Source organism: Asterias amurensis, chromosome 4 (genome assembly GCF_032118995.1).
Source record: "Asterias amurensis chromosome 4, ASM3211899v1".
NCBI classification, from domain to species: domain Eukaryota; kingdom Metazoa; phylum Echinodermata; class Asteroidea; order Forcipulatida; family Asteriidae; genus Asterias; species Asterias amurensis.
The window spans coordinates 19721892-19736251 of NC_092651.1; the positions used below are offsets into that span (position 1 = coordinate 19721892).

The window sequence follows — 14360 nt, forward strand, 5'->3', positions numbered from 1 at the left end:
TGCACGTCACGCGAGCAAATGCGTGAACGTCAACGTCAGAAAATGTGTTGTTAAAATCGCACACTTGTAGCATACGTGAAGTTACCATTTTTCGCGTCAGATACGTTCGTGCAGACGTCATACATACGCATGAAATAAGCCCAAAGTGGTGACGTCGCCTAGAAACAACACAATTTGTTGACGTTCACGTTCACGCATTGCTCGCGTAACGTGCAGCTTAACTTACCTATTTCATCATCATCGCGCGCTCGTAAGTATTAAACTGGGTGAGAATTCAGAATTGAGCGTTTGGGCTCTTAGACTCGCTGAGTTCACGGCGACAGTGTCCCTTTAAGCAAAGCAATACTATTGGGTAATGCGACTTTCTGAATCTTGTGTAATTTTATAAAATTGTTTACTTTGTCAGTAGGGGATTTTCGTACTGGTGAATGACAAATAAATCATGCGTGGTTTATAATTCAAAGTGGTGTGCGTTGTTGCAATACTTTTTTTTTCTTTCTGTCTGTTTGTTCAGTAAGTCTGTGTGCATCTGCTGTGAACACATTTTAACTCAAATGAATGCCTATTCTGTACACTTAATTTCCGATGGTTCTATTCACATAGTGACTGGATGTTTTCTTCAAATTCCTTATTCCAAGATAATTCAACAGTCTTCCATTGAAAGGACCAGAATTCCGCCTGGATTCTTGTCCACAATTGCCCCCGAGGTATTAAGACAAAAGGGGTCTCCGCAACCCAACAGGTCCCTATTTTATTTATTTCGTTGTTTTGTGCCTGTTCTTTTAGTCTTCTTCTTTGATTGGGGGGGGGGGGGTGCACCCTATGTTATAGTCAAAGACACGCTTTCTTATTACAAAACTTGGGCACTATCACATGAATTGACATACCTATGACAGCTCAATCGGTTATTGGAGACGGGAGTCAACCCTCCACGAAAACAGAATGAGAAACCCTGTCCCGAACATTGATTTGTAAACATCAGAGCTCGAACTTGCGCGATCATCATTAATTGCTTTACTCATTTCGCGAAATAAGAGCTAGGCCTACGCCATCAGCATTTCAGGCCAAAAAAAAAAAATCAAGGACCGTTGTTCGACCACGATTATCTGTATGCATATACTATAAGTTTTTAGGTCTATGTGCAAATCTGTGAACACTTATAAAAATAATAACCATTCACATGTCGCAAACGCACCTTAAAATTGCTGTAACAGGATCGAAAGCATACATTATGCTTTCCTGTAATTTGAGCTGTCCTTACTAGCTCATTGCGCAAGTGTATTCAGACCAACAATCCATTACTTTGTTTTCTTGAGCCTGCCATGGGAACCCGAACTGGCAGGGTATTAAACTTCAAGAATGTTGTTATTTCAGAAATTATTGGAATCGGTCCAACAATATCCATTGTGATCTGACCCCTGCCCCTATAGGAACGCAAAAAGGCGGGGTAAAGTTCACTGCTGCCTATTGTCATTTTCTAAACATAGCTACATACGTCAATAAGCACATGATGTGCCACTGATAAAAAACAACACTTGCAAAACGCCATACTTGAAACTCTGGGTAACGAAAACATTTTATTTATTGATCGTGTAAAAAAAACCTCAGAAGTACATGTAAGGTGTACTTTTGGTAAATTTATGGAAAATGGCATTTGAAAAGGTGTAGGGCCTACACTGAGTAGAGCTGTATATATATAGGTTTTCTCGGTCAAATTCAGAAAATGAACAGCCAATTTTCATGCGTTCGAATTAAAGCTGTTTTGCCTCTCCAGTTGTTACTGCGTTTCAAATTCAGAATTCGGCTATTCAATTTCGTTTTGAGTCGAGTCAAATTCCTATAGCACTTTGTTCAATTTAGCGTATCGTCATTCCTTTTTCGTGACACACACGCCTCAAGAAGCGTCTGCGAATTTGAATGCTGCTTTGATGAATTGCTAAATTTGATTGATTATTTTGTTAAATCGAATGACGCAACATTACATTTGACTAATCATGAAACAAAATCGACTGACCCTTTTCAGTTGCATTCGATTTCGCGCGAAATAGAATGGCTTGGTGGTTAAATTGGCTGCTCATTTGCCGAAATTGACCGAGAAAACCTATATTAACAATACTATCTTTGAAATGACAGACCGGGTAAATTTAATTTTCTTCTGGTACATGTGGATATATCCCAAGTTAAGTTAAGAAAAATCTGCAACCAAAAACCTCAAATAACTTGGCTTTATTGCTATGGTGTATAACATTCTAAGCCTTAACTTAAAAAATAAATAGCGATAATGGAAGCTGCAAGTAATGTGTCTGCCTAATTCTATAGTCATTTCGAATTTTATGTTCAAATTTTATGTACGATAACTGCTGCCATTGAACGACACTAACAAAGTATGATATAGCAAGTTGTAGTATCACTATAACAAATATAACATTTGTACATATTAAAACAAAATAACAACTTTAAAAAAACCTATTCTGTATAAGTATTGCCAACATAGGGCTAGATATATCTATTGGTATAATATAGCGCTGGCAAGTTGCAGGTTCAAGTCTCTCTCTCTATCGTCAGTTTTTCTTTGTTCGACCCAAATTGTTTAAATATTTACATCTCCGTATTTCATATCTTTGTATAACCTCATAACAAATCATTCAAAATACTATCGACTAATATATTGTAGTATTATAGTATTGAAGAGCAACAAATACCTGCTATGTCTGTAAAATGATAGCCTGGAAAAGGGGATTATTTCGAAATTGAATAATGCGCGATAACTTTGGTTCACAATCGTCCATTTTGGTTTTCTGGATATGCATTGTGTATATTAGGCTTTGAACTCACGTGTAACGAACGTTATAGAAAGCACGTTGACTACCGAGTGTAGTTAAGATATTCAAGAAATACTAACTTCCGTAAGGACATTATAATGCTAGTCCAAAACCTTCAAATTTGTTTGCATTTGTTGTGCAAAAACAAAAGAGAAACTTTTTTCGGGGGTAAGGATTGGATGAGTTTAAATTAGACGGAAAACGTCCTGTATAAGCCCAATCTAAAATATTCAAATCAATAGGGTTCAATACGCAAAAAAATGAAAGACATTCTAATTCAGCCATATAAATAAACTGCTGCTCATCTTCAACTGTTGTTCAAGAAACCATGGCCGCAATTGCTTCCCTGAAACCCTTTTTACACATGTGCCGTAGACCCGACTAGTAGATTAGCAGTCCTCTTTGAGAGGCAGTGGTATCCGTTCTTTTTCTTGGGACGTGGTGTTGCGCTGTTCGTTAGTTTCACCAGACGTCCGAGGCAGACAAGCACAGCAACGGCTAGTAGAATGCAGAGGCCCACCACTATCAGGAGACTGATGAGTATAAAGGTGACCAACTGTGATGTTTCCTTGTCTGGTCCCGTAGATGGTCTGGGTGAGGGTGGATGGTCATCGGTTTTGGAGGTTGTACTGATTGGTCTGTTTTCATCATCTGCGGGACCTGGAACTGTGATAAAAATTAAATCAATTTAGACAAAATGATGTCGGGACACAATAAATGGATTGCACATTACGTCATTGACCACCGTCTTTGATGAAATACAATGCGAAAGTACAGGCGTGTACGCGCTGTGCGCGACTCTCAGCCAATGATAGCCTTTCAGCCGTGCACGTTTTATCAAAGATGGCGGCCAATGAAAAATTATCAGTTATACACGGGCCATCAAAGGAACACATGTCATCCATGTATGGGTTCACTTGCCTTTATTGTTTCAGTTGCTCTGTGAATGCTTCCATTCACTAACAGTTTTGACTAATATACGCCTCTCTTAATATTTATGCATGAGGTACTTCACAATGTTAACTCAAAACGAGGCGATGGGCGCAGCCACTGCAAGTGATGGGGGATGTGCGCCCATAGCCTCATTTTGGGAAATAATTATGACGTCATGCATACGTATTAAGAGAAGCGTATATTATGGCTAGGCCATTCATCTCTAACAATGACAATGCACGTACACAACAAGCAGGTTTTGTTTTTTTGATTTGTCGTCCTTTCTTACAACATTTCTTCGCATTTAATCATCACATTAGAGATACATACTGAGAGTGCATCCTTCGCTTGTCAACAAACAACTATACAAACTGGAACTCACTTTCTAAATCTGTAGTGTCGTGATCCCCACCAGTGCTCTGCAAATCAGGTTGACTATCAGGCGCTTGATTACCATGGGCATGAGTGGGCCAGCACTGCATGTCCCGTGGCATGCCTGCCGCCTTGCATGCTACAGCCACTATGCCGGATTCTCTATCACCCGGTTGATGGCACGGTGAGCAAGGAAGACAATCTCGGTCATATGGACTGAAGAAAAACCCTTCATGGAATTCAGAAGAAAAAAAACAATGTGGGGTTTAATTCGTCAGAGAAAGTGTGCAAGAGGCAGCAAGAGGGCAACAAGAGGTATGGATCTGTTGAGTCTGAGCATGGAGGTAGAATTGTCTGAGTCAGTGACATGGATTTGATTCTCGCATAACCCCGATCATGCCTGGCCTATGGACTTGACTTTGTCTAGACTGTTTTAACTTGGAAGTGTCACTTGTTCTTCTTGATTTAATGGCGGTCATAATGCCTTTTAAGAGCATTTCAGTCGATTATGCTTTGTGATTTTTAATTCATTCTTTAAAGAATCCAAACCACACTGAACTATATCTTTTCACCCCAAAAGCCGAAATATGGCGCACTGTGTAAAGCCGAAAAAATGATGGGAATCTTGAAAAACATTTAGTGCGTTAAACTTTCTTTGATACTCTTCTTGCCCAAGTTTGCGAAGTAAGACTTAACTAGACTTGATTGTGGCAGCATGGTTTATGGTCTTTTAGATCATGAGTGAGTTTTGTGTGAGAAAGACGGGGGAGATTCGAACAAACGAGTTTTACCACGAGCACATCTTTGGCTGCACACTGTGTTAGACGTTCTCGTGCATGGACGCCGCACGCCCTGGTTCATCCCACATTGTCTACACATCAGGCAGTCACCAAACATGTCAGATGACTCTGAGTAGTGGCCATCACGACATGGGATACATTGGGTGTCTTCTGTCCATGTGCACAGTCTCTGCACGCCAAAGCCTGCCATGCAAAGGCTGCAGGGACGACAGTTCAGAGCCCCGGTATCATTCTGTGGTCTGCGGATTTGGTCATCGAACATATCATCTGGGCAATGACGGATGGGCCTAGCACCTCGCTGAGTAGAGAGAAAATAAATGGCATTTTACTTGACAGTTAAAGTCAAGTATTCAAAGTGCCGTATATGACTATACAATTGAAGCCATCTCAACTCTTTACCCAGGAGTATGCAACACCGGCAACAAATTATATTATGAGTCCTATAATTTTTGTCTATAGTTGTATCTCTCTTCCCTAAATAAATTCGCATTGCTTTGTTTTATTACTTTTTTATTTATTGTAAAGCACATAAGGGCCCCTGCGTAAGGTGTTCTAGAAACAGGGGCCAATTTTATAGAGCTGATTAAGCAAAAAAAAAAAAAAATGCTTAAGCACGAATATAGCTCGCTTATTTTACACATGTTACTGGTCATATACATTGCTTGTGACTGGTATTTAGCTGTTGTTTACTTAGCATAAAAATTCAGTGGAGTCTTGGCCGGTAATCTGATTTTACTAAGCAAGGATTTTGTTTCGCTTAAGCAAAATGTTGTGCTTAAGCAGCTCTATGAAATTGGGCCCAGGTTTTCTCTGGGCGATGGTTTGCATAAAAGTTAAGTGTTTTGACCATCAGGGACACAACTGCCTTGCTCGAGATTCGAACCCACACCCAAACACACAGACTGATTGGGCCAATTTAGTGGTACGGAAATGCTCGACCACAACAGTTAGTTCGGCCAGTCTTACTAAGTATAACAACATGACCTGATTTCTAAGCTGCTTAACGGCCGATTTTGTGCTTACTGGGTGATTTCTATTTCATCTGCTAACCGTAAGCACACCTCGAGAAGGCATGCCATAACCTCCCTATGGGCAATGCACACAAATTAATGACGACACAATGCAAATCCATGGTGAATGCGCAAGCAGGCCCCATTTTTTTTCTAGCTAACCTGTGAACTACGCTTACACCTAAGCAAACTTGTTTGCTACAGTAAGCACGAAAATTGTTTACCGTTAAGCAGTGCTATGAAATTGACCACTTAGACAGACCAGGGACAATTTTCTTAAAGCTGTTTAACAGAAAATACTGATTGACAATTGTTTTTGCTAACCAAACAATGAGTTGGACACCAGCAACAACAAAGCCAATTTATTTGTAATTTGGGCTGTCAACCTTTTTTTCTGATTCGCAATAATATTCTGTGCTTACTGCGCCGCTGTTTCACTGTCGTTTGGGATGGTGACGTCATGTGAATTGGCGCAATATACAATTATCCATTTTGACTAAAATGTAATTTAGTTGCTGTTGTTTTCTTCTTCAAGCAAACTATGTGCTACTGGGGTTGAATTCTTTGAATGCTATACCAAGTAAATTTATAAAATCAATTAAAGACAGAATGTTTTGTGATTATCGTAGGCCTACTCCCTGTGTTTAGTTTCAACGTAAAAGCTCACTTAATCCACAGAACCAATCACCCAGAGAAATATTTACACCGGAGATATTTTCAAAGTCCGGGAAAATTAGCATTTTTGTGAACCCCCCGAACTTTCCGTCGCCTTCTGCGATGGCAACACAATGCAGAACAGGAACTTAACGAGCCCGTGTACAAATAAATGGCAAAACCCGGACCACATTAACTTTGTTTATTTGAACACTTTATTGGATAGAAATGAATGTCCTCTCCCAGTTCTGTATTTCCCCTTTTCGCCGACACCATTGTTGGATCTCAGTGACTAAAACCGCATCCTGCATGGTTTGAAGATTTATTTGAACCCCTGGAGGAGATGAATTGAGAATGAAACCACTGTAGATAAAGGCAGCAAGGACGTTGAATAGTGTGTATCAACTACTGTATGCATTGTTATAATTTTATGGTCGATGGTGAATAAGTGCATTTGGAAAAGTGGCATCCGGTATATATCTATACAATCCCTCATATTCATTTAGTATACATCCCTCAAGAGGAGTTTACTTGGATTGAATATGTTCCCGAAAACATTCGTTCCATTCCATCTTGACTATACTGTAAACATTTCTTGTCTAAAGGTTTCCGTTTGTGTTTTGTCACACACGGGTGAAAAAGTAGCGACCATTATCACCCCGCCTCTCTATCCACTGTAACTGGGTTTCGGCGGTAAATCACAACGCAATTATTGTTACAAAATGTCTTAATCTTGTGCAATTTCTCCTTCTATTTGGTTATGGCCAATGTGCTTACGATGCACGCTGCACAGAACCTTACACAGATCAAGTTTGTTGGGGTCTGCCATTCTTGTTCTATATTATTCACTCTTCTGAAGAATTCCTCTGAGGGTCGAAGTTGAACAAATTGAACTTTGTGAGGTCTATAACTGTACAAAAGATCACACAAGTACCTGTGGGTAAGAGCTATTGATCAACCTTCTCAAAATGACTGGTACCAACGCGTAACGCTACACAGTTCCCGCCAGAAATTAGTCTAAGTTGAAAACGAATGTTGGAGACCCAACAAATACTGTTCCTTATTTTTTTTATCCAAATGCACCCGGATGTTAAAAAAACATCTGATGATTAGTTCGTTTTTTCTCACTAAAATGTGACTAGAGAAAACGATTAAATCCACAGTTTGGTTGTGCCACATGTTTGATGGAGAATTATTTACTGTTGTAATATTGCATTGATTTTGTTTTCAAATCGAAATACATTGGATAATATTGTGTGTAGGCCTATGCTGTTAAAGTCATTTGACCCTTTCGGTAAACAGTGTTGTCCAAGGCCCACACTTTGTGTACCACAACTTCTATATCAAATAACAAACCTGTGAAAAGTTAGGCTCAATCGGTCATCGGAGTCGGGAGAAAACAACGGAAAAACCCACCCTTGTTTCCGCGCGTTTCGCCGTGTCATGACATGTGTTTAAAATAAATCCGTAATTCTCGTTAACGAGAATTTATATTGTTTTGCTGTTTTCTAAAAAAGTAAAGCATTTCATGGAATAATATTTCAAGAGAAGTTTTTCACCATTGTCTTCTGTAAACCCTGTAAGTTATTTGTAAATCTGTGAACTTTCATTTTTTTTTTCTGAACCGAAAGGATATAGGCCTAGTATACGGATCTTGAAGATGTTAGGGATATCGCTATGCACAACGCACGTACGGCAATTATGGGTCGAGACACACACGTCACGACATCACAGCATGCAGGAAAATTAATGTATTTTAAAATAGGGGCTTCCCACAAGTCTGAAATCGGGCTAACACTTATACCATAACCGCACGTTAAAGGCATCATGCCATCGTGTTTATTTTTTATTTTTTTCCGAGCAACACTTTGCAAAATACAGCCTTAATACTCATAGGCTTTTGTATTTTGTATTCTTATCGGAGTTGACAACCGAAGATAGAGAAGATAGACTGAAGTGTTTGGTTTCACTGTTTGGAAACAAATACATTCTCAATGAAGTAGGCTATCAACTTCGCATTATTTTTTACTGGGATAGATGGAAATCAGGCATACATAAACCCCCCAAAACCTCCCGAAAACTCAACTTCAATAGCCGAAAAACTGAAGTGATTATTTTTAAAGAACTGTACAAGTCGGAACTAACAAACGCTTCTGTCAGAAAAGTGGGCATATAAAATAATAGTGTCCGTTGTTTTGACGTCACTTTCGAGATTTGTTTCTGGAGATCGTTCTTTATTAAAGGAATAATAGGGTTTGGCTAAGTGAAACATTCTCTTTTATTGAGAACTTTTCTGTAAAAAGAAAGATAAGTGGTGAGGTAAAAACCCGTGGTTTGATCACGCACCATGTTTTTCTTTTCTTTCTGCGCTGCTTGTGTACAAAATACTAAAAAGAGCATACACTGTATTCGCCTACGCAGATATGCATGGGTACAAAATCTATTGTGAACGAATACAAAGGGCCCCAAAATATGTTATTAATAGAAACACTGTACTGAGGTATATAACCCATAACCCATACCTGTCTATGCAGAGATTTCCGTCCAGCTAGTACTGGCAGCGTTGGCAGCGACATCAAAATAGTTGTTACGAAACACACATACACACATCTGAGTGTGGCAACGGCCATGTTTTCTTCAACGATGAGAAATCTGAGAAAGGGAAATTCCACTCCACAGAAATAACACTGGATAACCTACTCACTCTCCAGGGACCGAGAAGTGCGCGCAATATAGGGGGAGAACTTATTCATCCAGCTCTGTGCCTCACATGTATTTTTTATGCTTCAGTGAAGCGACGCATTGAACCGTATGGGACGTGGGAGGGTAACCCCCCGACCATTGGAAATGGTTTACAAGTCATAAACAAATGAACGATCTCCTTTGTTTGTTTTATAGTGGAGTTTGATTCTAAATAAATGACGTTGCACAACCGAAACATGTCCACTATCGGCGTCTTTGTTCGAGTTAGGGAAAAAAGTAAAATACTTCCTTAAAATTGGAAACCAATTAACATTTTTTTCAATTATTATTATGTCGATATTAAATAATAAGTTTTGTAATCTGCAACGGGTTATTTCCATCTAGCTGTCTTTAATTGTCGAGTTGTGTCAAATCAGTCTTTTACCCACTCAGTCTGCAAAACACGCATTTAGTAAAAAGAAAAAGAAAAAAAAGGACTTTGAAATGGAAGTAAAACAGCAACATCAGCAGCAGCAACAACACCACGAACATCAACAGCAGCAGCAGCAGCAGCAAGATCTTAGCATAAGATCTTAAAACAAGGAATACACAAAAACGACAACGACGACGGAAACAACTATACAGCAATACGGCACCAAGCAACAATACAAAAAACACACGCACACGATATTCATTTGTAATTATTATTTTATCGGCAGATAATCTTTGTTAACAGCCTCCACGGAACATACCAAATATTAGGACACTAGGGACCTGACGAAGCAGATGTATAGACCTTTTCGCAAATACTGGGGCGCGCGCGTAAAGCTTGGAATTAGATGCATTGTGGTCTAGCTGGTAGCAAAATTTGATTCATATCTATCCCACAATGCACCTCATTCAACAGTCTGCGCTTGCGCATTGGTATTTGCGATAAGGTCTATGTGTGTTTGATCTTGCGCCCTCTTGTGGAACATGCGCACTTTTTGTCGCTGTATTTTGCGTAGCACAATACTGATCATACAAACATGAGGTGACGAATATCGACGGTTGCGTAAAGACATTTCATGACCAATTTATTTGCATTGTTTATGTATAGTTGCCGATGTGCCAGTTTAATTTGCTAACTTAGTGGACAATATTATTATATCACTGCCCTTTTAGAACAAAATTTATAACAATATTTAGCTTCCAATCATAATGTTATTATTGACCGATTTGACATACTATTTCAAATCAATCGCAAGACGCGACAGTAAGTGTTGCAGCATGGAGTTTTGTGCACTCGCTGGACGTATGTAACACAAATAATACAACATAGATTACAAAAAAAAATGCACTTAGGCCTATATATAACTATGGCTGTTATACAAAATATATATTTTGTTTAAAGCTCATACGGCTTTTAAAGGCAGTGGACACTATTGGTAATTACTCAAAATGATTATTAGCACAAAACCTTATTTGGTGACGAGTAATGGGGAGAGGTTGACAGTATAAAACATTGTGAGAAACAGCTCCCTCTGAAGTGACATAGTTGTCGAGAAAGAAGTAAGTTTGCACGAAGTTGATTTCGAGACCCCAGATTTAGAATTTGAGGTCTCGAAATCAACCATCTAAATGCACACAACTTCGTGTGACAAGGGTGCTTTTTTCTTTCGTTATTATCTCGCAACTTCGACGACCAATAAAACTGAGCTCAAATTTTCACAGGTTTGTTGTTTTATGCATATGTTGAGATTCACCAAGTTAGGAGACTGGTCTTTGCAATTACCAATAGTGTCCAGTGTCTTTAAACAGAGGAGCAAATACCGTGTCCTTCCAATCTTAGTAACAGTCGTAGCCTTAAATAGTGTCCACTGCCTTTAACCGTAGCCGCCAATCGGACACGTGTTTTGAGTTTATAGATGGAATACAATAAAAAATAGGTCAACATTCGTGTGCCGTACAAACTGATTATCAAAGTAACCCCACACCCTTTTTATCGCATTTTAGTAATTATTGGGGGTTCATGAAACAGATAGATTGTGTATGACAAGTTTTCACAGTCTTGGAGTTATGTGCTTTAACTTGTTAGGAAACTTGATAAGGTTAAGCTTTAAAGGTGGCCTTATTTGGTTTTCAACATGGAGGGATACTTCATGCAAAATTGCAGCTAGTCAGTTAGGGACCAAGTCTATTTTCGGGGGTGTTACTTCTTGGGGTTAGCATTCCATCAATCCAAACGGCTGACCAGTCAATTAAAGACACTGGACACTATTGGTTATTGTCAAAGACTAGCCTTCACAGTTGGTTTATCTAAACATATATGCATAAAATAACAAAGCTGTGAAAATTTGAGCTCAATCGGTCGTCGAAGTTAGGAGATAATAATGCAAGAAAAAACACCCTGGTCACACGAAGTTGTGTGCTTTTAGATGCTTGATTTCAAGACTTCAAATTCTAAATCTGAGGTCTCGAAATCAAATTCGTGGAAAATTTCTTCTTTCTCGAAAACTACATTACTTCAGAGGGGAGCCGTTATACTATCGACCTCTCCCCATTACTCGTTACCAAAAATAAGGTTCTATGCCGATAACTATTTTGAGTAATTACCAAACTAAGTGTCCACTGCCTTTAAAGAAAACTGAAGTGAGTTGTCGGAAAATGTATTGGATTGGTTTGCAGAGATAATAAAGTATTGTTTGAGCATTTCTTATATTCAGCATTCAGCATTGGTTTCTATAGGAATATTTATTTAGTGTGGTGAACCCTCATTGGTAAGCGCGCCCTCTGCTGCCAGGCTCTTGACCACAAACAAGTCCTTAGTGTTCAATTTCATAAAAGCTGTTTATAAGCAGAAGATAACAAGTTTTTTTTTGCCAAACAAAAAATTAACCAGTCACAGCAATGGTAACTTTATGGAATGTTGGCTCAGTGTAACCTTTTTTCTAAACATGATTTTCCTGTGCTTAGCAGGTTAGCAGGTTGCGTATATATATGTAGGTAAGAGTTCGCAATTGCAAGCGGTAATACTATAAAGAGGTCGTTTTGATAAGGGGAAGTAATCCCTGATAAGTCTATGTGTGTTTGTTTTTATCCAACATAATCTTAAAAGTGCTGCCACAGGTTACGTACAACCATTTCTTTCCCCCGTGACATCAGTAAGGGCCTAGACTTGACTCAAGTCCCAATCTCGCGTATTTTTTTTCTGTGAGGACGCACTGCTATAATAACCGGCTTGTTTTGATAGTTGGCGTGATATGATTAGGGACCTCTCGCGCGAGCACCAAGCAACTTAGAGGCTAGACTGGTCCCTTGTCCTTGGACAGGTATTGGCTTAGCACGTATACACATGTACGTCGATTTTACCTGCGAATCCCCAGAACCACGAAGACCATGTAAAATGATGCGAGGTCAAATGTGATTTTGTAAGTAGGCTCAACAGCAGATCTCTGGCGTAATTCACGAGTTCATGCTGTATACATTGATGGCATATGAGTTTCAAACATTGTCTTGCGATCCCTAAGAAAACAAAATGTGAAAACTCACGAAAAGACTTTCGAACAAAACCATAGAGCAAGGGACACAACATCTGTCATTTTCCTCATTTCTGTAGACATAGTTTTGTGTATGTGTTACAAACCATCTTATTTTGGACTGTGTATAGGGTTAGATTCTTCATGAGTTAGATTCTCGTCATTCTTTGGCCATCGAGATTGCCTGGAGCTGGTTACCCGTAAATTGCCTCGTGTGATATAGCCCTTGCGTTCACCCTACCGCTATAGACAGAAAAAAAGGCTGTATCTCAATTGGTAGAGCGTCAGCATGTTAATTTGAACCACCAGGTTCAAGTCCCTCTCTTTGTTTGTTCCACCCACAATTATTTTAAAGTTACCAAAAAAAAGTCCGTTTCCCTGGTTTCCCTGGCCTCCAGGAAGACGATCAGAGCACACTGTTGAGTTGACAACCACCGAACTTTCAAAACCAACACTACCCAAAATATACTTTTACTGGTGGTGCTACCGCAAACCTCGACCCTTCTTTCGTTAGACATCTGGACCAAGGTAAACATTAAAATAAAGTGGCTTCAAGCCACTTGATGGTATCCTCATCAACTTCAAGGGTCAATGAGTCCCTGCTCGCCCTTTGGTGGTTTAAAGTCAGGGCAGTCATTATGAATGACTCGACTAAAAAAAAAACCCAAAACAACAACCCGTTTTTCTCTTACAAATTATTTCACTTGGTACATTATTAAACAAGACTGACAGGACGAGTGTGCCAAGGTATAAGCGGTTTGACAATGTTGACCATCGGCCAGTGCCCCCATAACCCCTTCACGACCCAGCCATAGAGTTGACTGTGTCAGCGAAACACTGTGCTATCTTTAGAATTAATCCTCTCTAAAAACAAACGCGAATTACGTAATTAATTGATAAATTTCTGACTAAAATTGCCAAATGTTTGAAGTTGGATCAAGATTTTGAGGGTTCCACATTATGTGTGGCCATGGTGAAGGCTTGCTGATATATGGTGCGCCTTTCTTTAAAGGGACTGTCTGGGGTTAATAATTATTGGTATACAACAATTTAATTATGACAAAATTATCAATTAATTTCGTCTGAAATGATGCCAAGGCTCTCGTGAAATAATTAAATGCGTTTCAACGAACTGGGCTCTGTAGACGACCTATTCAATATGAGAAACATACAAAACAACTGTTTTGTGATGTATTCTGGAAAACTTAAAAAAAAAAAACTGTTTAACAACCTTTTTCAGGCACTTTAAATTAATTGTATTTAATTAACAAATTATTGTTGGTGTCCCCCCCCGTTAACAAATGAAGGTGCATCACTCCTAAAAACAGGTAGCCGATCGCTTTAAAAATGTATCGCCAAGTATGAGCAAAGTTCAACGATCAGAAAAGACAAAGAAAACAGTATATACAAAAGAAGCAAAATTAGAAGACAAAAATACAGAATGAAGGCTGCAAAACAACCAGGCATCCCACACCTGTATTTCTTATTCTTCTGTATTATTTGATAGCTTTGTTTAAAATTCGTGTATAAATTAATCCCAGAAAAATTAAAATTTGGGGTGCGGGATCA

The 14360-nt window shown here is 39.1% G+C and overlaps 1 protein-coding gene across 1 annotated transcript; it reads right to left on the reverse strand.

The window, feature by feature from the left end:
- Positions 1 to 1551: 1551 nt before the first annotated feature.
- Positions 1552 to 9518, reverse strand: LOC139935886 (uncharacterized). The gene is made up of 4 exons (XM_071930501.1): positions 9114 to 9518; positions 4919 to 5225; positions 4138 to 4356; positions 1552 to 3488 (listed from the first exon to the last, which is right to left on the reverse strand). The coding sequence occupies exons 1-4, from the start codon at positions 9219 to 9221 to the stop codon at positions 3181 to 3183; spliced, it is 942 nt and encodes a 313-aa protein (XP_071786602.1). The 5' UTR covers positions 9222 to 9518; the 3' UTR covers positions 1552 to 3180.
- Between the last annotated feature and the right edge of the window lie 4842 nt (positions 9519 to 14360).